The sequence below is a fragment of the Argopecten irradians genome, chromosome 3, assembly GCF_041381155.1.
Source record: "Argopecten irradians isolate NY chromosome 3, Ai_NY, whole genome shotgun sequence".
Taxonomy (NCBI): Eukaryota; Metazoa; Mollusca; class Bivalvia; order Pectinida; family Pectinidae; genus Argopecten; species Argopecten irradians.
Window position 1 is genome coordinate 58,735,566 of NC_091136.1, and position 27,356 is coordinate 58,762,921.

General features: G+C 34.8%; 1 protein-coding gene across 1 annotated transcript in view; it reads right to left on the bottom strand.

The window, feature by feature from the left end:
- Window positions 1–5,202: 5,202 nt before the first annotated feature.
- Window positions 5,203–27,356, bottom strand: part of LOC138319225 (sprouty-related, EVH1 domain-containing protein 2-like) — a 29,898-nt gene continuing 7,744 nt past the window's right edge. Inside the window, exons 2-5 of the mRNA XM_069262214.1 lie at window positions 26,451–26,634; window positions 23,904–24,072; window positions 14,882–14,919; window positions 5,203–14,385 (exon numbers count right to left, since the gene is read on the bottom strand). Coding sequence (XP_069118315.1) covers window positions 13,459–14,385; window positions 14,882–14,919; window positions 23,904–24,072; window positions 26,451–26,634 — 1,318 coding nt within the window. The 3' untranslated portion in view covers window positions 5,203–13,458. The remainder of the gene's footprint in view (window positions 14,386–14,881; window positions 14,920–23,903; window positions 24,073–26,450; window positions 26,635–27,356) is intronic.

Consider the following 27,356-nt stretch of genomic DNA (forward strand, 5'->3'; position numbering starts at 1 on the left):
TTCATTGTCTTTGTTTCTTTAATACCAGAATGTTGTTTAGGTCAGACTTTAGCTCAAGTTACTTATTCTATTTTTATTGTAATGTCAGCAATAGTGGCCAAATCTTTCTTTCAGGTTGAGACATACATCCCTATTCACTTCAGACCCTGGCAAGAATCTATTAAATCCACCTCAAGAGCTATCGGGGTTAGATTGACTTCAGATTTCAACAAGAGATCCCAGAGGGATCTTGGCGCCCACCAAAGATTGATCTATGTCTGACAAATGAAAGAGGGATCTTTTCTCTGCTTTTCAAACTTACAATTCTTTTTTCTGCTTTTCAAACTTTAAACTATCAAAATCCAAGATGGTGGTCGCAAAATGCAATAGGCAGAACTAGGGTCCTAGGGGAACCTACGTATGATATTTGAGAACAATCCCTTCAATACTTTCTGAGAAATAGCGGTAACAAACTTTAACTATCAAAATCCAAGATGGCCAGCGGTCGGCCATCTTGTTGACCGATCAGTCCCAAAATGCAATATGCACAACTGGGGTCCTAGGGGAACCTACATATGAAAATTTGAGAAAGATCCCTTCAGTGCTTTCTGAGAAATAGCGGTAACAAACTTTAACTATCAAAATCCAAGATGGCCACCGGTCGGCCATCTTGTTGACCGATCAGTCCCAAAATACAATATGCACAACTGGGGTCCTAGGGGAACCTACATATGAAATTTGAGAAAGATCCCTTTAGTGCTTTTTGAGAAATAGCGGTAACAAACTTTAACTATCAAAATCCAAGATGGCTACCTGGCGGCCATCTTGTTGACTGATCAGTCCCAAAATGCAATATGCACTACTAGGGTCCTAGGGGAACCTACATATGAAATTTGAGAACAATCCCTTAAATACTTTCTGAGAAATAGCCGTAACAAACTTTAACTATCAAAATCCAAGATGGCTGCTTGTCGGCCATCTTGTTGACCGATCAGTCCCAAAATGTAATATGCAGAACTAGGGTCCTAGAGGAACCTACATATGAAATTTGAGAACAATCCCTTCAATACTTTCTGACAAATAGCGGTAACAAACTTTAACTATCAAAATCCAAGATGGCCACCGGTCGGCCATCTTGTTGACCGATCAGTCCCAAAATGCAATACGCACAACTGGGGTCCTAGGGGAACCTACATATGAAATTTGAGAAAGATCCCTTCAGTACTTTCTGAGAATTAGCGGTAACAAACTTTAACTATCAAAATCCAAGATGGCGGCTGGTCGGCCATCTTGTTGACCGATCAGTCCCAAAATGCAATATGCACAACTAGGGTCCTATGGTAACCTACATATGAAATTTGAGAAAGATCCCTTCAATACTTTATGAGAAATAGCGGTAACAAACTTTAACTATCAAAATCCAAGATGGCTACCTGGCGGCCATCTTGTTGACCGATCAGTCCCAAAATGCAATATGCACTACTAGGGTCCTAGGGGAACCTACATATGAAATTTGAGAAAGATCCCTTCAGTGCTTTCTGAGAATTAGCCGTAACAAACTTTAACTATCAAAATCCAAGATGGCGGCTGGTCGGCCATCTTGTTGACCGATCAGTCCCAAAATGCAATATGCACAACTAGGGTCCTAGGGGAACCTACATATGAAATTTGAGAAAGATCCCTTCAGTGCTTTCTGAGAAATAGCGGTAACAAACTTTAACTATCAAAATCCAAGATGGCTACCTGGCGGCCATCTTGTTGACCGATCAGTCCCAAAATGCAATATGCACTACTAGGGTCCTAGGGGAACCTACATATGAAATTTGAGAAAGATCCCTTCAGTACTTTCTGAGAATTAGCCGTAACAAACTTTAACTATCAAAATCCAAGATGGCGGCTGGTCGGCCATCTTGTTGACCGATCAGTCCCAAAATGCAATATGCACAACTAGGGTCCTAGGGGAACCTACATATGAAATTTGAGAAAGATCCCTTCAGTACTTTCTGAGAAATAGCGGTAACAAACTTTAACTATCAAAATCCAAGATGGCTGCCGTGCGGCCATCTTGTTGACCGATCAGTCCCAAAATACAATATGCACAACTAGGGTCCTAGGGGAACCTACATATGAAATTTGAGAAAGATCCCTTCAGTACTTTTAGAGAAATAGCGGTAACAAGAATTGTTAACGGACGGACGGACGGACGGACGGAAGGACGGACGGACGGACGGAAGGACGGACGGACGGACGGAAGGACGGACGGACGACGGACCACGGACGAAAGGCGATTTGAATAGCCCACCATCTGATGATGGTGGGCTAAAAATCTCAACTTGCAGATGTAATAGAATCAAATACTCATCTTCGTCTAAAGTTTCTGTACAAATTTTTTTTAGAATTTTATGGTCATGGGGTCTCAAATTATCTCCTTCTGAGGAAGTTTACTATATTTTTAGCCCACCATCATCAGATGGTGGGCTATTCAAATCGCCTTTTGTCCGTGGTCCGTCCGTCCCTTAACAATTCTTGTTACCGCTATTCCTCAGAAAGTGCTGAAAGGATCTTTCTCAAATTTCATATGTAGGTTCCCCTAGGACCCTAGTTGTGCATATTGCATTTTGGGACCGATCGGTCAACAAGATGGCCGACAGTCGGCCATCTTGGATTTTGATAGTTGAAGTTTGTTACCGCTATTTCTCAAAAAGTGCAGAAGGGATTTCTCTCAAATTCCATATACAGGTTCCCCTAGGACCCTAGTTGTGCATATTGCATTTTGGGACCAATCGGTGAACAAGATGGTCGACAGGCGGCCATCTTGGATTTTGATAGTTAAAGTTTGTTACCGCTATTTCTCAAAATGTGTAGAAGGGATCTTTCTCAAATTTCATATATAGGTTCCCCTAGGGTCCTTGTTTTGCATATTGCATTTTGGGACTGATCGGTCAACAAGATGGCCGACAGGCGGCCATCTTGGATTTTGATAGTTGAAGTTTGTTACTGCTATTTCTCAAAAAGTGCTGAAGGGATCTTTCTCAAAATTCATATACAGGTTCCCCTAGGACCCTTGTTGTGCATATTGCATTTTGGGACCAATCGGTCAACAAGATGGCCGACAGGCGGCCATCTTGGATTTTGATAGTTGAAGTTTGTTACCGCTATTTCTCAAAAAGTACTGAAGGGATCTTTCTCAAATTTCATATACAGGTTCCCCTAGGACCCTTGTTGTGCATATTGCATTTTGGGACCGATCGGTGAACAAGATGGCCGACAGGTGGCCATCTTGGATTTTGATACTTAAAGTTTGTTATCGCTATTTCTTAGAAAGTACTATAGCGATCTGTCTCAAATTTTATATATAGTGTGTTTGAAAAAGTTTGAAAAGCAGGGAAAAGATCCCTCTTTCCATTGTCAGACCCAGATCATTCTTTGGTGGGCGCCAAGATCCCTCTGGGATCTCTTGTATAAAGAGAAAACACATTTTTGAGCAATATCAAATTATCTATGTCTCTGGTAATATGTATAACATATTCGCAATTTTCTGCATCAGAACTTATATTATAACCTAGTGGTCTTTATACACACATAACATCATGTTGAAATTGGAAATTTGGACCATTAAGAACATCATATGAAAGAGGTGGTCATCAAGACAAGTTTCACTATGAATTTTCTGATTAAGGGGAAGCAACTCTTGTGATGTTAGCATCAACTGCATAAAATATTCTCGCAGAAACTGATGATGTAACATCACCTGCTCGCAGCATAAAAAGATCTTGATGACTCAAAGCATGTAACACATACAGTTTCTCTTGATTTTTGTTTATAAAAATGACGAGTAAATCCTTGGAGATTTAAGAGACTTGAAATGGGATACATTGTGTATACCTGTATAATAATTTAATACAAGTCCATACTGATCTAATTTTTAAAAAAAATCTGTAAAATGTGGCACAAATGACCATTTCTAGATGAAAACATACAGGATAGATAATAAAATTTAACTCCTGACTTCATTCTTTATAGTATGGAAATATGCGTTTTATATCAACTATAAGAGTCATTTTTGACATGTCCAGGGGTAACTATCACTTGTTGTCATATTCAGCCCTAGATTATGTCATAGCGAAATTGATGGCTCAGTGTGCAATAACACATGAGACAGGTAATTTATTTCTTGGATGGACATCAAAAGAATCAAGTAATGGTACAATGTATGACTTTGAAGCTGACGTTGCTCTCTGCAATCTTCAAAGGCAGTCTCTGTAGGCTTGTGATTGGTCAGTTTATCTCTACTGAAATGCCATCATTTCACTATGACATAGTACAGAGATGTATATTTGGAACTGATGCAAAGTGCAAAGCACTTAAAAAAATATGAATGCTCATCCCTTTTGATCAACCGCAGGTGTTTGGCTCTATAGATATTTTTCTCCAATACTCTGTAAAGGTCTTCAACTCAGTCAGCCGTATATAGGAAAATATCTCTAGAGCCAAACGCCTGTGGATCAAAGGTCTATAACTCAGTCGGCCATATATAGGAAAATATCTATAAAGCCAAAGGCCTGTGGATCAAAGGTCTATAACTCAGCTGGCCATATATAGGAAAATATCTATAAAGCCAAACGCCTGTGGATCAAAGGTCTATAACTCAGTCAGACATATATAGGAAATATTATCTATAAAGCCAAACGCCTGTGGATCAAAGGTCTATAACTCAGTCGGCCATATATAGAAAAATATCTATAAAGCCAAAGGCCTGTGGATCAAAGGTCTATAACTCAGCTGGCCATATATAGGAAAATATCTATAAAGCCAAACGCCTGTGGATCAAAGGTCTATAACTCAGTCAGACATATATAGGAAATATTATCTATAGAGCCAAACGCCTGTGGGATCAAAGGTCTATAACTCAGTCGGCCATATATAGGAAACATCCATAGAGCCAAACGCCTGTGGATCAACCCCTGGTGGATAATCACACAGAATTTACCATTCTGAATTCCAGCTAAGAATTTATCCTTGACTGTGGTAGATAAGATATACTGTCATCTGACCAAACATTACCAGTTAACAGAGGAATGTCATGAGATAGCATAAATCTTTTAAAATAAATAGTGCACTTTAGTGCAAGAAATGGCTTATGATTATGATTCCATAATTGTGCATCAACACGGCATCCCATGTTTCACAATACTCTTAACACAAATAAAGAAGATAGCAATCTGTAATTATTATTTTATTATATTAAATAATAAAATACAGTGGTATTTTACTATATAATTTTACAATTTTCAAATTTGATGCACAGAGACTTAATACAGTGCAAAAAATCTTTGCAGAACATTTTCTCAATTTGCAAGCTTTCTTCAGGTAGTCTACCAGTACAAGTAATATTAACAGTCAATAGCCCAATTGGTTGTTTTTTCTTGGGCTGAAATACAAATAGTCGCAAAGTACAAAACGGTGTTAATATATTCACATATATTCTCCATTAGCCAGCTGCCTATAAGGGTGAAAGTGTCAGGTGATACTCAAGTAAACAAAAGTGGGGAGAAGAAACCAAGCCATGTGATATCTGATTGCAGAAAGAAAGGGGAGGGTGATCTGATGAAAGGGTGATTCAATGACAGGTCTGTAGATGAAAATGTATTACAACATTCAAGTTGAAGGGGAGAAACAGCGCAAATCAAAATATAGAGGGCTGATAAAGGTGTCAAATGTTTGTGTCGGTTTGGTTTCCTCTCCGAGTCATCACACCAAGAAAGAGTTCGGACATTGTTTTATTTCAGGCCACATTATGAAAACTTAGGTATACTACTATCACCTTAATGTTAACTTACATGGAGTAAAAATCAAACGAAATAGGCAATTCACATATGGGCTGACTCAGTCTGTGTGTGTAAACAGAGGAAGGAAAGATTCCAGAGACAGCAGCCATGTACTTCATCATACCATCATTGTTACTTATTCTACAAATACTTGAGAAAATTTCAAATTACATCCCTATACTTAGGAATAAAAAAATGATGAAAAATAAAGTTGCATGGACAGTAAGAATATTGACTTGTGACTTATATATTAACAAACACAAAGCATACTTGTGAATTAATCAGCAACATGTAATTCTAGCTCGCACACCCTTACACATCCAAATATGGTCATCAAACGGGTTCCAAAAAGGGAACAAAAAGAACAGTGGATTTGGCACACAAACAGTGTACATAACATTTGCCCTGTGCTTCAATGCATACACTCGCATAACACACTTTACAATCATCAGTGAGTTTTATCTCCAACAACAGCCAAGTTATTAACATGCTAAAGTCACACCAGGTCTCTGCATTCACAGCCCATCATACAATCCAGATCAGTGATGTACTTTGGAAGAATGCATCATACAGTCATCTTGCTATTTTACATGAAGGACTTTATATCTCTTCATTCACATCCTCATTTAACACTCACAATTTAAGTTTAATTACTGTTAACAAATACTCTTACATGGTTATAAAAAATCAACACTAACTTGGGTAACAGGACTAAGCCATTAAAATCATGATTGTCAACAAGTGCTCTAACTACAGGTTCTCTGACTTTGTTTGTGTCTAAGTAAAATGGAACTTCATTCCAAAGTTTGTATAAACCCAACCCTGTGACACTGCAACAGAAATATTTAAGAATTGTCTCCCCTTATTTGAGATTCTATCCTCAACAATTCAGGTAATTTGAAGTGTAATTTTTCAGTTTTATGTTTACTTTGTAGTGAAGCATTCAGTGTTACCACTCATCCTCCTCACAGTGGACATAACTACAACCTCAAAGTGTGCTGGTATAAAGCTGACATGTAATATTGTACATATACTGAGCGCTTTCCGAGTTTGCAGCAAATAAAAAATGATCAAACATTTTCAAACATAAATGGTATTTGCATACTGATTTAACACAATGAAGAGGGGATTTTTTTTTATTTAATTTTATTCATTTTTTATGGGAGGGGGGAGGGGACTTCCCTCTCCCAAACATGTCTGTAGGTCACCCTAGAATGAGGCTTAATTATTGAAGCAAAATGAAGCAGACATACATTTCAAGGTCTACCACACAACTTGCTATAACTCCATACAAAAACAACAGCCTCAAAAAGCTAACTGATGGCAAAGTGTTGTTATGTTGGGCAATGACCAGTATTGAGTATATATATTCACCAGAAACAAACATTAGCCTACAGATTTAAGTTGATGCTTCTTATTAACAGTGTATCCAAACTAAGAGATGAAAGTACATGTATGATAAAGATGTAACTAATGCTTGTTAGTGACATAGACTAGAATGTGAAAAACTTGTATCCTCACAACTCAAACTCAATTCAGTTAACTCATGCCATCAGTTCCTGTACCATTAGAGCCACCAATCTAGGGACCGATCCTACTGAAACTGGACCCACCGGATACCAGTTCAGTTACCTCAGTTAGGGTCCTATCCTACCCATACCAGGCCCCACAGGATATTAATTCAGTTACCTCAGTTCCTGTGTCAACAAAGCCACCAATCTAGGGTCTATGCCTACTGATATTTGGGCCAAAAACTGAAACCATAAGCTATATGCACTGGGTTGGCTTATACATTATACTGCTAGTTTGAATGCTTGAAAAGCTCACATATATCTTAAAAGACAACAATATCATAATAATTATCAATGTTTTTCTTCAATGAGATATTCAATGAAAGAAAATAATATTGCACTTAGTTTACATGTCTATGTGACATAAACGGCACATCCTTCAGGTTATAAAGCACTAAAACCAAACACTATCTTTGGCGAAATTCACATTAAAACAAGTAATTGAAAATTAAATTACACCTAAAGCACTAAATTTTTAATTATTTTATCTTAAAAATAATGACAGAGAATCCATATCTGAACATTAACATTTTAAAAATTTGGTCTTCATGAAGCAAAAAGGGGATGAGTAGACATGAAAATCTTGAGACGAAATTCTGCTAATTGCTAAAAAGCTAATAGCTGGGAAATTGAGTGAGAGAGAGAAAAAAAAAGTGTCCACAAGAACTTGTTAGAAAATCAGTTCTTCTTATGACTTTGTTTTACTTTTAACATTTCACTTCTTAGGACTCACAACCTTTTTCTTTTTACATTACTTTACAACCATATTAATTTCATATGAATAATTACCATCAATAAATGATGTATAGGATATTATTTCACATATATCTATTTTACTCTTTAGATCTAGAACATTGGAATTGTGGATAGTCACAATAAATATTTGTAGAAAAATTAGCTTATAATTCATTTAATTTATAACATTTTATTATTGCAATAAATAAAACATGCATGTTAGCAATACAATTTAAAATTTGGATGATGTTGGGATGTCATAAAGAATAATCCTTATGTATTATGATGGGTGATGTTGATATGAAAATTTCTATCGAACACATTTGTGTAGGGATAATGGCTCGAAAACCACTATTTTGAGGTATAAAAAAACTCAAAGAGAATATCTGTGGTAGTAATATATACACATAACAACATACAAGAAAATGTCCATTTCATACATTTATGGTAAGTGGAAATGAATTACAGATCAGATTAGAGAGAAGTAAAGTTATAAGAATACAATCAGTCGATTTAGAACTTTTAAAGCAATGTGCACGTAAGTATTCAGAAGAGATTTGCAGTATATTCCACAGCTGCCTAGTTATATCCCATACAAACTGTCTATAACAGCTACTAAAGAACCATAGCAAGGTGTTGAATGTTACTTCAGCACATTTAAGTTTGATATTTCCTTACCTATACTCTGAGTAAGTTGAATATATGAAGTAAAAGCTTATATTCCTCCTAACCCCAAGTAGAATACACATATATTTATTGCAAAAAGCACATATTGAAACACAATACTGTAACTTAAGTTTTTAAAAAATGTAAATAAAATTTGGAAAAATTCTGTTCAGTTATGCTTTTCAAAACTTAAAAAAAGAAGAGAATTAAAAAATAATAATAAAAAAAATAATATCCATAAACATTTCTGCTGTAAGAGAACTTCAGAACTCACTAACTCTAGTACACAGCACCTCTTTCTTGTCAGTAGTACCAGCAAAAACTATAAAACGAGGAAAACAATCAACAAAAACAACACAGAGAAAACAGATGGCCATTTTACTGATATATAGTTATATTAATCCTCTTTCTTTCTGCATGTGACGACACTTTTGCACTTAAAACATGTATTTGTAAGATAATAAAAGGCGAGCATAAGGACTCAATCCTGGTGCATAATGGGAGATAGCTCACATTTCTACACCTATTGTGTACACACACACTCAAACATTCCTACACATATGTATCTGCACACATTCATAAATGTACACTAACCTTATCTAACTCCATTCCTGCCATCACCTAGCTGTACCCATATAAATAGGAAACAACTCCAAGCTCACTTCTTGTCCCAATACTGAACACATAGATACTGAACACTCCTCTGTACAACCTCCTTCCTCATCACTACACACACATACAAACACCTGCCACACATTACACATATATACCTGCACATTTACTTCATACAAACAGTTACACTAAAGCACTCATTTTATACACATGCTAGCTAGACTATGATAACCAATTTTATCTTTTTTGAACACAAAAACTTTCCTTCAACATGCGGAATGATAATATACCATAACTGTTGTTGAGGTGGTTATCTCGTATTACAGGTACTACAACCTAACCTTGTCTCACATAAAGGACCTTCCATCCATGGTAGGGATATAGCAATTGGAGCACTATTCTGGTAGGATTTGTATCTTAGATGAAACGAGAGCAGTAGTGTTCAAAGACAGAAGCAGGACACACATAAACATAGGTATATTTCTATTTATATCAACAGTTTTGAAGTACTTTCATGATTATATACTGTCTTTTTGTTTAACCTGTGCAATATACTTGAACAATGAATACCAGTTAAATTAATCAGAAATGCAATCCAACAAACAAATGAAAACTACATGTATTTTTGTTTGTCCTGATATTTGTACTATCTACATTGATCGTTGTACAAACATTCCTTGACAGTTGTGAATACCTTCATTGACAGTTTTATGAGTACACCTTAATTGATAGCTGTATACACCTCCATTAATAATTGTACACCTTCAATGATAGTTGTACACACCTTCATTATAGTCATACACACCATCATTGATAGTTGTACAAACCTTCATTGATAGTTGTACACACCATCATTGATAGTTGTACATATCATCATTGATAGTTGTACAAACCTTCATTGATAGTTGTACATATCATCATTGATAGTTGTACACACCTTCAATGATAGTTGTACATATCATCATTGATAGTTGTACACACCTTCAATGATAGTTGTACATATCATCATTGATATACAAACCTTCATTGATAGTTGTACACACCTTCATTGATAGTTGTACATATCATCATTGATAGTTGTACACACCTTCAATGATAGTTGTACATATCATCATTGATATACAAACCTTCATTGATAGCTGTACATATCATCATTGATAGTTGTACACACCATCATTGATAGTTGTACATATCATCATTGATATACAAACCTTCATTGATAGTTGTACACACCTTCATTGATAGTTGTACATATCATCATTGATAGTTGTACACACCTTCAATGATAGTTGTACATATCATCATTGATATACAAACCTTCATTGATAGCTGTACATATCATCATTGATAGTTGTACACACCTTCAATGATAGTTGTACATATCATCATTGCTAGTTGTACAAACCTTCAATAATAGTTGTACATATCATCATTGATAGTTGTACAAACCTTCATTGATAGTTGTACACACCATCAATGATAGTTGTACATATCATCATTGATAGTTGTACATATCATCATTGATAGTTGTACCCACCATCAATGATAGTTGTACACACCATCAATGGTAGTTGTACATATCATTGATAGTTGTACAAACCTTTATTATAGTTGTACACACCATCATTGATAGTTGTACATATCATCATTGATATACAAACCTTCATTGATAGTTGTACACACCTTCATTGATAGTTGTACATATCATCATTGATAGTTGTACACACCTTCAATGATAGTTGTACATATCATCATTGATATACAAACCTTCATTGATAGCTGTACATATCATCATTGATAGTTGTACACACCTTCAATGATAGTTGTACATTTCATCATTGATAGTTGTACAAACCTTCAATAATAGTTGTACATATCATCATTGATAGTTGTACAAACCTTCATTGATAGTTGTACACACCATCAATGATAGTTGTACATATCATCATTGATAGTTGTACATATCATCATTGATAGTTGTACCCACCATCAATGATAGTTGTACATATCATCATTGATAGTTGTACGTATCATCATTGATAGTTGTACAAACCTTCAATGATAGTTGTACATATCATCATTGATAGTTGTACAAACCTTCATTGATAGTTGTACACACCATCAATGGTAGTTGTACATATCATTGATAGTTGTACAAACCTTTATTATAGTTGTACACACCATCATTGATAGTTGTACACACCTTCAATGATAGTTGTACATATCATCATTGATAGTTGTTCAAGTACACCTTCAATGATAGTTGTACAAGCCTTCATTGATAGTCGTACACAGCATCATTGATAGTTGTACATGCCTTCAATGATAGTTGTACACACCATCATTGATAGTCGTATACACCATCATTGATAGTTGTACACACCATCATTGATAGTTGTGTACATCTTCATTGAGTGTTGTACACACCTTCATTAATAGTTGTACACACCTCCATTGACAGTTGTACACATCTCCATTGACAGTTGTACACACCTCCATTGACAATTGTACACACCTCCATTGATAACCATCATTGATAGTTGTACACACCTCCATTGATAATTGTACACACCTCCATTGATAATTGTACACATCTCCATTGATAATTGTACACATCTCCATTGATAGTCGTACACACCATCATTGACAGTTGTACACACCTCCATTGACAGTTGTACACACCTCCATTGATAGTTGTACACACCTCCATTGATAGTTGTACACACCTCCATTGATAATTGTACACACCTCCATTGATAATTGTACCTACTTTTTTGACAGTTGTACACACCTCCATTGATAATTTTATGCATATACCTTCATTGATAGTTGTACACATCTTCAATGATATGTTTTGTGCATGCGCAGCTAACATAGATTCGTAGAAGTTAAAGATATCATCATTAATTTGATTGTTGTATGCTTTCATTAATAAGAGTAACTTGGATTTAAAGAATAAGAATATAATTTTTGAAGAATGTTACATTGCTTTTTGTTTGATTTTTAGTACTTTTTGAGCATGAAAAAAAAACTTCAGTGAAACCAAATCATCTGAAAGATTACTATATACCTGCAGCTAAAGTTTCTAAGTCTTTTGCTGAATTAATTTACTAGGAAATTAAAGATTATACATGTTGTGACCTGTAGTACAAAATCCTACCATTTTTGAAGATAAAAATGCAAGATTACTATATTCTGATATGAAGATGCTGACTATCTTAAGTTCTGAAACACATATTATTTAAATAGACAGAAAAAAAGCACTGAAATGTAGGCACTTTAAGAGGGGACAGAAGATCTCTACCACACATATACTGCTTGTTTTATATACCAAACACCTCTACAGTAGAACCAATGTCCAGTGAAGCAGTTTACCCATCTATACAGACTGTTTAATACATAACAATTCTTGTAATTCATTAAAATAGGAATATCTCCTCCTACACTAGGCATACACCTTATCACACTTCATATGCTATTTTCTTAATTTGTAGATTTGAACTCTTAATCCAACAAGATACAATGAGAATATCTGTACTTTACACATATATGGTACATCAGAACAGAAACAAAGAAATAAATAGAATTCTCAATGAAAGAAAATTAAAAAAATATTTGTGTAATAGGCAAGATATGAAGAAAATCATTTAGAACTTGAGGTAGCTTAATTTTAATAGAGAATTTCACAAGCAACCCTTTATTAATATCAAAATAAAATTCTAATCTATTCTATCTATACATGTACTGCCAAAAGGTGATAAAATGCAAATAAGTTTTAAACTGTTTGTCACAAGCTGAAAGATGACATACCTATTTTTCACTTCATAAGAGACAAACTGACTTCTGTCTGATACCATATAATATCTTAAAATTGCAAGTAACAAGTATCTCACAGTGAACTCTGAATCGTAAACAGACTCACCAGAATTTATCTGTTAGAAAGGGATAGTCTACATATGTAGTTCAAAAAAGAAATAACAGATCAGAAATAAAGACCAAATATCACAGCTTGATAACACACTCCACGAAAACAATTATGGTATGTTATATTAATTAGCGGTTCCTTGCTACGCAGCCTTGTGTCGACCTCCACAGCAGCCACAGGCTACTCCACACTTGTGGCAAGCCATTAGTGGCCAATAGCACCATAAACACGGAACAAAAAGGGAAAGAATTGTCAAAGCAGTCCACTTCTTACAGTTGGAGTCATCAGTTGTATCACACATACAGGGGTGTCCATAGTCTCCTTCAGGGTCTGACATAGTGTGGTATATAATACACTTTGGGCACCACACACAAGTGATGCATTCTATACACTTCTCCACCCCATCAGGTGCATCCTCACAGCTGCCCCGCCCATTCTCCTCATGAGAGAACAGATCATGACAGTGCTTACACCGTGATTTCTGTTGCGGTATCAACCGCTGAGTTGTTTTTTTGTCTTTCTGTTTTCTGGGTAAAGGTGGGCCAGCGATTGGCTGGATTAAAGGCTGTCTCTTGATATTACTTGTCGATTCCCGTTTCGACGGTGGTTTCTGTACGGACTCTAAAGTTGGGTAACTATATTCATGTTGTTGTTTACTTTTGGCAAATATCACATATTGATAGTCCTTCATTTCTAGATTATCACTGCAGTCAATGAGAACCTGATCCGATTTACTGCTCAGGGAGGTTGGATCATCTGGCTTGATCCATATATCATCTCGACTGAAACTACTGGTATCAATAGTGTCAGATTTACTACTACTAGATTTGTCACTAGGAGGTGATGAAGGTTTATTGACATTACTACTCATCACATTCCGGTGAGGTGATGTGGTAGGTATATAATGCACTCTGTGCAGATGGCCATGGTTGGCATGTGGGCTGAACTGGAAGGATTCTGGTAAGCCCGATATTGTAGATTCTGGAGACTGGGGAGTGGGGCTACTTGTGGTCGTAGATGTTGTTGACGCAGACTGGGATGACTGTCCGGACATGGGAAGATCAAGCAGCTGCAATAAAAAATACAGTTATGATACCCCTATGTGATATCCTGTAGAGACAGTAGATAGATTAACAACATAGACATTATAACTTATAGCACACATACATACTATTTCCTGTCATATACAAAGAGTTGCATCCCTTTGTCTTTATTTCTTCATCTAGCAAACTGTCACTGACAAGTATATATACTTATCATTTCATTATTATTAATTTATATATAGTAAATTAGATTTACTTTACCCAAATGTACCCATCAAGCTGATCTTTATACTTTCCATGGTAATGACATTATTGTAAACTGGCATGACAAAATTATTGTAAATGTTTACAGATATCACAGGAAAATAATTTAAATATATATTTATATTTTGGAAATTTACAAATATCTTTTTTTTTGGTAACATAAACAAAGCCTAGCTGTAAAAAGTTGTTCCTTTTCAATGTACATGTGTATATATACTACACCAATAATTTGTCAAGTGGAAATATATTAACACTTACCACAAACACCTCTTCATCTCCATCTGTATTACACACCCCTGAGAATACAAAATTCTTTTTTAAATAGAATGACAACCAATAAAAGCTCATGAATTCAGGAGCAGACCAACTGGTAGTTTTATTTCACAGAAGAAATTATTTTCAGTACAATTTAAACAATTATTTTCTTCTGACCATTGAACTGATTGTCACCAATAATCCATCAAAAATGTAAAAATAGAGGTATGATGGATAGAACTTACCATTTACAAGTCCAAATAATTAAGCAGCAGAAAAAAGTAAAAAGAAAAATAGTTTGATAAAGTGCAAATAAGTCATATTGTCATAATGCATTAAAGTAAAAATATTTGGCAGCTGTATAAATGCATTAACTTAACCCAGTACAGGCCCACCTCGCTCTGGCACTAGACAGGTAGGTAACATATCATGTGCTTACATTAACTACATAGAAAGGATGAGAATCTCCTTACCAGCATTGATCCATTTACACAATAATTTTCTGCGGACTTTTTGCTGATAATTATACAATACTGATATGAGTTGAAAACATTTTACACAAACACAATCGAAATTTTATACTTATTGTATTGTTAACATTAAATTCAAGGTAATAGAATAATACAAGTTTTAATATGCTTCCCTTTGTTACTCATTGTAATCTTTTAAATATCAATCTGTGAAAACAAAATGATAGCTTTATATATAATATAAAAGTATGGTCTCTTAGCCTTTGTTACTTTGATATGGCAACATTTCAGAAGATTTTGTTAAGTTATGTCTATTGAAAATTGACACTATTTAGAGTACTATAGCCACCACAGGGAGATAGTAGTGTACAAATTGGTGCATGACCAACAACTGTCCAACATCACACCCTCAATCATAAGAAAGCTAAAGCAATCCATTTCAGACAATGATAAAACCCATAAAGAAACAACAAGTCTATCAGACTTATATACTTGTATCATAAATATGGTATAACTATACATATTTCATCCAGTATACAACATGCATGAATGTACAACATCAATACTTTGTCTGACTCATTCTTGTTTTGACGAATAAGTGTCATTTTTTTCTCATCAAATATTGGAATTGTCTGCATTGCACTCACATGATAAGATAAATTTCTCAGTATAACCAAACTGAAACAGACTATAACTATGGATTTTTAATGGCAGAGTACTTGGTATACCAATTGACCTAGGCAACAGAGCATTTGGAAGGCCAGGCAATGTTATATAATCATACTGTGTGGTGGTGGTGGTGGTGGTGGTGGTAGTTGTGTATGCAGCATTCATTCATACCTGTGTGATCCAGGCCATCATACACCTTCACCGGATGTCACACCTCCCCTCCCCTTCTACACAAAGTGGACTAGCCCACAGTGATGTATCAGCTATACACTAAATAACAGCAATACACATTAGCTGATAGGGAGAGTAGGAGCAGTATATCCTACCATAATCTAGTTGTTGCTACATTATATTGGAAAGGATGGAGTAGGTCATTCATAAATTTATAAGCAATGCTATTAGCATGTGAATGGATGATTGGTCAGGATGGGTCACCTGGTCAAGCCACATCTGCCTGACCCACTGAGGCCTGTACTCTGATGAATGGCTTGTGGTTTTTAATTCATGAATGGCCTCTGACCACAATCACAATAGTGGTGACCACTAAAGAGCTGTGTCAATAAACAGGCCTGCCTGGGTCTACTTCACAATTCTTCCGGGCCTGTCTACAATGCTATGTAGCCACAAGGCCAACCCAGTCAACAGAAAAATACTGGAGCTGGTATTGAAATTAATTTTCAGGTCAGTTGTTGAGCAACTCACCAGCAAGTCCATAGTACACAGTGTCAACCCCGACTTGACATGCATGAACAATTACTTCTAGTGTTACTGTCACCTGTATATTACCATATCTAAGTAAGTTAGCATATATATATGACACTTGTATCATCTGTACATAAAAACCGGATACATCACATCATGACAAAACTCATTAACCACCACAAACTAAAGTAATGTAGGCCTTATTCATAATTTACATGGCCACAGAGTTAACTTCCATTCATTAAAAGCCCTCCAGAGGATCCATTCATAATATCAGGCTTGATACATCAGGTGCTCTTATCTCTGGGTTTTCATTCATAATTTTGTGTTAATTAGCCAAGCCAGTATTTCATGTGTCTGTTATACCCTCAACAATCTGCTGGTAATTTGCTGCCAATAGTAAACTACTGTGACCAGGCAGCTTATCAACAGCAAGAGATGCTCATGTGCAGGCGGAAGTGTTGAGGCCCCAAAAGGCTTTTTCTCTAAACTCCAGTGAGGCTCCATACAGGTATTCAAAAATACTACTTCAACATTTATGTGATGGAGATAACTCACAAATAAACATCACTATCAGTTTTTAAATACCAGATTTTTTGTTAACCATTATCAGAAAGCCTGGAGATTTTATTAAAATACTTTTTCTATACAGATAATGAATTAACTTTTCTGTATTTTTGAAAATCAATTAACTGCAGTGTAAAAATTTAGTGTGAAGAGCCTTGATCTATAAACAAAAATGAAGAGCTTATCAAAGATTTCAAATATTGCCACACTATACCCACAAAGGACTTGCCTGTGTAGATATACTGAGTTACAGACCAGTATTTATGTACTAGCTAGGTAGAAGTATATGTGTATAGCCTACACATGATGAGGACTCTAAGGATGTCTGAAGGTGACCAGGGTAAGATGTTACTTCCGGCTACTGGCAATCCATTGATAAAAAGCTGCAATGTATGCCTTGGCCCTCCTCCACATCCTCAAACTCTTTAGCACACTTTCCACATTTATGTTGCAGTGATATAATTCCACAGATTGTTGTTGTACTCCACATTCCCACATTCCAAAATCTACTCCACCCTAAGACATGCATGTACCGACTGCTGGAAATATTATCCTTTCTCTCATCATCTCTAAAATTTACACCATGTAGTCACATCAGGTCTCCATATCATCTATTGATAATTCAGCTATCTTACAGTGTTAAACAATTTCAATGTAATCATATCTTCATTCAAATATATTTCAAACTTAAAATCAAAATGGACTTTTTATTTGGTAATGATTATAAGACTCTTTCATATGTGGATATGAAGGATAGGGATATTCTACCCGAGGGTCACAAAATGTAGTAAAACCCGAGGCTGGCCGAGGGTTTTGCAACATTTTGTGATCCCGAGGGTAGGATATCCCTATCCTTCATATCCACTTATGAAAGAGTATTTTTCTTTCATACCACGACGTTTTATTGCAATTTTACAAATAAAATATGCCGCCATTTTGAAATAAATTCGACGAAATCCACGGCTTGAAGTCAATTTCCATACATGAAAAATTACGTTATATTTTCAACACAAATTCCGTTGCTTGCATCTTTTATAGTAAAACCAGTCGATTCTGTGAAAAAAATGTTAAAATTTTACCGAGGAAATAGAGATTTTGTTGACGCCGTGACGTCACGAGGCTTTATTGCATGGGTAGCCATGCAATACAGCCTCAGGCGACATGAGTGTATTGCCCTAGACCAGTCAGTATTACACGTGTAGGTATGAAAGAAAATAACCATATACACAGGGTAATGAAAAGTCTAGGTAACACTAGATGCATGTCCCTTTAGTAAATAATGGCCTTCCCTCCATTTCATGGCAAAGACAACTGTAACACTATATCAAAAATAGACTATATGGGAACAGTTCAACCTCTGGAGGTCAAACTTTACTCTTTACCATGAATAAATAATTCAATTCTGATTCTAATATTTCTGATGATACTGAAATTCACTTTTATAAAAGCACATTATCAGAAAACATTAATAATTTCGTGAACTATAACATAAAGATGCCATAAAAAGTGACAAATACAAGAATGAAGGTGTAAAATCATTTCTTGTAGCTGAGAATGAAGGTGTAAAATCATTTCTTGTAGCTGAGAATGAAGGTGTAAAATCATTTCTTGTAGCTGAGAATGAAGGTGTAAAATCATTTCTTGTAGCTGAGAATGAAGGTGTAAAATCATTTCTTGTAGCTGAGAATGAAGGTGTAAAATCATTTCTTGTAGCTGAGAATGAAGGTGTAAAATCATTTCTTGTAGCTGAGAATGAAGGTGTAAAATCATTTCTTGTAGCTGAGAATGAAGGTGTAAAATCATTTCTTGTAGCTGAGAATGTAGTGTTGACAAATACAAGAATGAAGGTGTAAAATCATTTCTTGTAGCTGAGGATGTAGTGTAGAATCATTGGCACCAGTATGCACAGTACCAACAACAACTGGATGTGATCAGTTCTGACTAAGGCAAAACAAATGGTCTACAAACCATATTACACAGAAAAATATATCATCCAACACTAATGTATAGAACCAGCTAAGTTCACCAAGACATATACAAAATGTATATGGTCATTAGAGAAATCAAAACTAGCAGAAAAAAGCAGATCAAGTAATTATATCACTTAAATAATGCTAACAATATGAGTACAAGGCAGCTACTTGTAAGCCCAGAAGCCAATACATTGCCAACTGTTTACGAATCCAAGCTCAAATTTTATAGCAATTTAATTAATTCAATCCCTTTATATGCCTTTTGTATTTGGTATGCCTACACATGTATATGTATCGCTATAGCTAATAGTTAGCAACTTTCTGTTATATGCTTATTATTGTCTAATAACAACCTCTTGTATGCCTAGTAATTTCAGTTAGATTATTATTTTGCCTAGCGACAACTTTTGCTATATGCCTAGCAACTTCCTGTTGTAAGCTCAGCAACATCATTTCATGAGCCAAACAACTTCTGTTGTTTATACATAGTAATTTCCTTTTGTTTGTCTTGGTACATTATGTTGAATGCCTGGACAATGTATATCCTGTTGTAATTCTAGATACTAACAGAGACCTAGTCAATTCTTACTACTTTATTATGTTGTAAATGTTGATGCTACTGAATTCAGAAATGCAATGATAAAACCAAACATGATTCCACTATCTTATGATGGCTAATACAATTAGAGAAGGAAAACTACTATAACTCCATCTATTTATCATGGTTCATTTGGATTTCCAAAACCTAGCCAGATCCTAATCAGGAAAACTGAAAAAGCTGATATATCATATAAGTGTCACAAACTTCAGAAGATAAATCTATCACAGTATGTAAATGTTGAGAGAGTGCATCATATATGAATATAGAATAAGCTATGCATGCATTGATCTGATATAGAGCCATTGTATTGTCCTAGTATCAAACTCACAGTAGCTATATACATGTGCCATCAAAAATTAAACACCCATAGTACAGGTACATGTATAAACTCTATATCCTGCAAAAACCTTCCCAGCAGAATAAAAAAACAACAACATGTGTCTGAATCAATCATGAGACATGATACTGACATGACTGAGGTAACGCAAAGCAAAAAGGTTTTTTTCAACATTCCTTCATTTCTAACCTATTTCTAGTGTCACCTGTAGTCCAAATTCTCAATAATGATATTTCAAAATTCAATAAAATAATCATTTTTCACCAAATTCCATGCAGGCAGCACAGCATTTGCTTGCTTGAATTGAACTTAATTCTGGAAACAGCTAGATGTACAAGTAACTTGCAACTTGTACTGTGCTATTCTTAAGATGCTCCACCGACGACAGAGCATAAACAATACCCATCATATGAAAAATAACTTATATTTAATCATGTATTTTTTCCATATAGGGCAGTGCCATGGTATTTTTCGGGATGCAATTAAATATTTTTAATAATTTAATCTTGAAGTAAAATAAGAAGCTCAAACTTTACAATGTTGGTAATGGTATAAAGCAAGTACAGTGGACCGTCGATAATCTGGACACCTTCGTTCCCAGCCTAAACCGTCCGGTTTACGAATTTAATGGACTGCCGAATTCCGTGTTCTTAGTCAGTTGAATTGCCATGTACGAGCTATTCCCTTTGACCTTGTAATTGACGATAGTTTTTTTAATATAATGTTACTACAGTCAAAATTGCCTTAGCGACCTTCTGAATTCAGCGACCTTCTGTCTTAAACGACCTAAATTATTCCTCCCAGCGAAAATTACTATATAATCTATCTGTATTAAACGACCGTCTGTCTTATGCGACAAGCGACCATACTTTTAGGATCCAACGACACTCGATGTTCTGTATTTAACGACCCAAATCACACATGCATTTGTCTTCTATTCATATATAAAGCCAAGCCAGTTAACTATCCTGTAGGGCTTCCAACCCAGCCCCATTAAGGCAAGACAAAAGAGCTATCCATATGGCTTGGTTATATATACACAAGGTGTTCACTTTGACATAAATTAGCACTTCGGTACCGATGGCCGAAGCCGTCTGCATGTCTGAGCTGGATATTGCAAGGAAAATGTGCTATTTATTCACGATGTTTGTGATAAAAATCAAGAATAATCACTTCCAAAACCAACTAAAATAATGATGAACAATGATTTACTCACATAAGAACGACATGAATGTAGAAATATGGTACTGAAAATGTATCGGCGTAGCTAAGCATGATGGCAGCCATTTTGGGAGATAGCAACAGAGGAGTCGGAAATAGCTGATTTCCGGATTTTTTTAAAATTATTTTTTTCACACTAATTTTTCCATTTTTTTATCTATAAAATAAATGAATAAAATGATAAAAAAAATACAAAAAAAAAAAATTAAAAATTATTTTTATTTTTTTTTTCTGCTTTTAAATACATTGTAATTTTGTAGCTAATTATGATATATAAGTGGTAAGCCTAAACAAATATTTGTTTTAGAAATTTTTAATCTTATTCACGAACAGAAAGATAAATAAAAAATAAATAGATAATTGAAAAATAAAAGTGCCTAAAATTAAATACATAATTAAAAGATGTATTAGATTATGTGATATATTATATATTTAATAATTTCCTTTTATTGTGACAGTTTTTAGTACAACAAAACTGTCAAAACATGTCCCACAATATACATTGATACATGTATTTAATTTCGAAAGGGGTGATTCAATTAAGAGACCAACTGTCATATGTGACCTATTTTTCAATCTCCTTTGGAAGGTCTCTTAAAACAATTTTGACTGTATATACAATGTACTAAAATGAGGAATAAGATATAAAGAAAAGAACCAACGCTCATCTTGTTTCAAATAGCGGTACACTTGATGGATAGATACCTTGCGGTATTCAGTAGAGCTCCTTCTTATGTGGAAAACATATAATCAAGAAATAAAGGATCCTCAACATCAAAGAAGTGTTCTTTTTCCTTTATTTTGGTCAGGATATTGATGTGGTCAACATGTTTCGACCGCTAGGCGGCCGTCATCAGGACGACTTTTACAAATTTTATCTACCCTGAAGTACACATTTGCGGTTCAAATTGGTTACAGTTGTTAAATACATTGTGACGTTATGAATACATAGCATTGTGACGTCATAATTACTTAGAACTATATTGTAATGAACATTGTATTTATAACCATTGGCAGTTTTAATAGATCGATTAGCTAACATTCAATGTGGATCTAAAGAAAGTTCGTGTATCATATATAAACGGAGGAACTACTTGCACATACAGTGTATATATGTACTAAAATAAATACTTCATTTCTTATGTTTTAAAGGTTTGTTTTGGTATAATTATGTTAAGAATATGAAATAAACGTATTTCTTTTTAAAAGACGAAACCAAAAGACATCTTCGTTTGTTAAGAGGTATGCCTATAGCCATGTGCACATATACCACTCTTGATCTGTCGTACGGCAAATTGTAATAGGTTTCAAAATGCCTAACCATGGATCTATATCTACGTCTTTGGTCTTACAATACCATGATAATAAATAGAAGTGAACATTTTTATGGACTAATGGAATGGTTATTTTGTATATTGTGCGTTTTTATTGACCATTTCCACAAAACTTCGTTTCTGACTTTAAGGACATTTGTGACAACCACAGGCACATTCATGTCCAACTTTCGTGCACAATGTCACAATATATATGCATGTTTATGGCATCATCAATCAGTGTGTCATAGCCTTTACATCATACACCATAGACGATGAATTTGAATAGGTTAAAATAAATATAAAATACTTATTAATGTTGTGAGTACCCAAAACTCAGCGCAATATATTCTTCATGCGAAACCAGTAAGATATCTATTACAGCATACGTATCCAAGCTCAATCTGCATGGTTAAAAGCATGTGTTTACACATTGTGTATATATCAATAATCATACTGATGTTCCATCTCCTATTAGAAAATCAATGAACCGTTACATGACTGCACGTACTGTGACAAAAGTGTACAGGTAAACACCCATGGGTATGACCTGGCAGTAGTAACTATGGCATCACACTTCAAGCGGTAGTGTGTATTTCATACATGACTGAAGCTGGCCTTCGGTTTTCTCGGCACGTGGCGACAGAAAATCGTCCGGATTATTGCGGAAATTTATTAATGAAAACAACATTCCATTCCTAAAAAGGAATTTTGGATTCGGAATCCAAATTTTCCGACTGATGAAAATGAATAACATTACGGAAATCCATTCCCTGAAATTCCCGTCCGGATTGCGAGTTTTTCAGACTATCGTCGGCGTCCAGATTATCACTGGTCCACTGTAACTTTTGTAGTTGAAGAATACTAATTTGCCTGCTCCTGATTTTGATTGAGAAAAAATACCATAAATACCATTTGTCATCTGTGGAACATCTTTACTAAAATTTGTTTAGTATAATCAAGTAAGAGATTCAAAAACCTATAATTTAATAAAGAACATCATATTCTATCAATTGGTATTAAAAGGACAGAAAGTTCATTTCAAAATTTGTCATGAAACAAGATGTCCAGCAAGACACTAATTTAAAATATAGCAAAATGGAAAGTGTATACACAAAACAACAGAGAATCAATGAAAAATGTGTGGAACGGAATATCCACAAGTAGCTTACCCTCAACTAAATCTGCTCTAGCTCGTCGAATACCTCTATCAAACGCCTTGGCATCATCAGACCTCTCGAAGGTCAAACCAAACCTTTTGTCATCAGTTTGCCAATGGTGAAATTTAGGATTGGCCTTTGTGTAACGAATATCTCGTTTTAATATACAGTCCAGCACCACCTATAAATAAAAAATCAAGAGTTATTATTACAAATAAAATTAGCTTGTATTTAATTTTCTTTCAGAATTTCATATTGTATGTTCCTTGCAATTACAGAGAGCTTGAATAAAACTGATACATGTTCAAATCTAGAATGCAGGAGAGAATGTAGGCAAGATAATTTCCAAGGCACATGGAAAAGAATAATATGTCAACTGTACTATGCAAATGTATATATCACTCAGGCAAAATGAAATGGAGTAATGAAATGCTCATCCTTATAATGTGCCAAAACAGTGTACAGGTTTGTTGTTGTGTGTGACTAATGCCTTTTATATAGGAGCCAATGCAAGTCCAGAAGAAATTTCAAGAATTGAATATCATGAGACAGGCCTGCTAGCTTCTAGAACAACAATTGGATGTGATCTGATCCTGGTAAACATTGAAGCAAAAAAACACCATCTTTTCATCGAAACAGTTTCTAACTTAATCACTACAAATTAAACATGATTTGATTGAAACATACATTGCAAAATTGAATAAAGAAAGAAATGTTTTAAATATTAATCAATTCAATAAAATATTTCTGACAAAGTGTCCTTATATTTGCAATAGAATTTAGAGATTCTGATTTAACTTGTTTATTACAAATAAGCTATATATAATCCATTTTCAGCAGTACTCCTATTGAATAAAACCAATCAATCAAGCAGCCTTATCAATTATGCATAGATATATGCATGCATCATATTGGTGAATGCAATGACAGTGCTTGGCATTATGTATGTATGTTTATTGATCATACCTGGTAGACACATATATACCTTGAATTAAATTAAATCTTTATGTGTATCAGCTTATAGCTATATAGATGTCAAAAAATTTATGGAATTGTCAAAAAAACCGTATACAGTATTTTTCAATATCTATGCAACAAGATCATATGTACTGCAATTGACTCTTGCATCAGTGTATGTATTTCATTTAGACACACCAAGCTGAAGGTATAATTATTTGCATTGAAAATTCAATTGAAATTAAAATATGCTTGGGTTTTATCAGCAATAATGAAATATTCATGGGACATTGTATATATAACTGATAGAGTTTTGTGCCATGTTGTGAAAAGCGTGGGTGGCAAACGGATCTGCTCTACAAAGTATGACCATATACCAGTGCCAGGGCCTTGTTTCGAATTGTTTATGGAATATCACAATATCTGACATGGACTGATAATATGTTGATAAACATTTCTATGCAAATATTATCAGTAAAATATTAAAGCAAAGACCGTATTTTCCTCATAATTTGATGTCACCAAACTGAGGTTACATCAGGATTCGAGGACGTAGTGACATGATAGCCTTCACTGGATTTTTGCAGCACATTTTGATTTTTAGATTTTTCAAAATATAGCTTGTTGTAGTTATGTGATAAAAAGTATCTTAAATTGTGTTTATTTCATATGATTTTATTAAACTTGTCTCGAAAATTTAATTTTTGCCTACCAAGGTTTGCAAACTACTTAAAGATGCTCCACCGCCGACAAATGGTATTTTTTCACTTTCAAAAACAGGAGCAGACGATTTGGTATTTTTCTGCAATTACACAAGTTCCTTACTTCACACCATTGCCACCATTGAAAAGTTTGAGCTCCTATTTTTACTTCAAGTTAAAAATATGAAAAATAATTAATTGCATCCCCAAAAAATTCCGTAGCACTATATCCTATATAGAATGAAATACTGATTGCGCATGCACCAAAGGCAAAAGGAATTATCTTACATTATTTTTTTGTGTTAATTAGACATATATATACACGATTAAACACCAATAAATGTTCAATTAATGAAAATCATTCATGCTCTGTCGGCGGTGGAGTATCTTTAAAGACTCATTTCATAAAATCTCATATCATCCAAGGCTTTTTCTCACTGCTTTGGGAATGGGGCCTGTGTCTTTGAAAATCGGTAAATGTGCGACAAAACCAAGATTTGGGAAAATTATGAAATATGAAATAAAGCATAACAATAAAGATTAATACTTTTCTGAAGCTAATTCACAAATATTTAAAGCCTTAACCAACTAAGTTCATGCAATATTTTTGGATAGTTTTCAAGAAACTTTGATTTTGGGAAATTTTAGTGTTGAATTGGGAAAAAATCAGAGGTTTTGCCATGGGGAATGGGGCCGATTTTCGGCCCCAAATCATGCTGAAAAAAAGCCCTGTCATCTGATGAACAATCTTATTCTTTTAAGATCCTATATATCTGGAATCAAAAATGGTTTAAGCAGAATAGGACAGGGTATGAATTCAAAAAGTTTGAACAATGGACATGGGTAACATTATATGGCCCATACTTTATAATGCACGAAAAGGATATATAATTATACTCACCGATTTATCTGCTATTCTTTCACCTTGAATTAAGTATTCGTTTCTTGTGTGGTCTTCGCCATTTGTTTTAACCAGTCTCCGTAGACCCACATTGCTTAGCCCACCCCCTCCCATCGGTACCCAACCCCCACTTGAATCATCTCGGGTCATAACTTGTGCCTGTACACGCACAAGAAACTCCTCACTGAAAAATACAAAAACAAGACTATTAAATATATGAAATCACTACATTCAAATTTACCATAACCATGTTCAAATAAGTTGTGTTTTGTTCACTAAATGCAAGTGACCTTCAAATGAAGTTCCTGATCACATATTCTGCATTTGCAAATTAAAGATCTAGAGTTATCTATCCTTCCATGCAGTCAGGTACATACTGGTATACAGGGGTTTCAATATAAGGCGGTATGAAAGATTATGAAACTCCTGGGTATATATATTGATCATCATGTTTTTTGTGATTGTTACGTCACATTTTTCTGTGAAAACAAATTTTTTGCTCACAAAATGATGACCCGCAATCGATTATTACCTTGGTACTCACAAGGACAGATAACTCTGTAACAGTCCCTGACAGAATAATTGTGTATTATAGCATACATATCGGGAGCTCAACAAGATTTTTTTTTTTTTAATTCTACAACCCATATCTATCAAGTAAAATTGTTAATACTGAAGCAGGAATATAAATATCAAAAAGACGACAAAATGAATATATATAATAAATTTTACTATACAACCAGTGCTAGTTTAAGTAAGTTTAACACTTATTGCTTATGCCAATTTACAAAACAGGACACACAAGTTTTGAGTTCAATTCTATTTGACATGGGCCACATATGTACAGAACTAGTTCAAAGCATGATCTCACCAATCCTCTGTATATATAGTAGGCTGCAGCTAGTC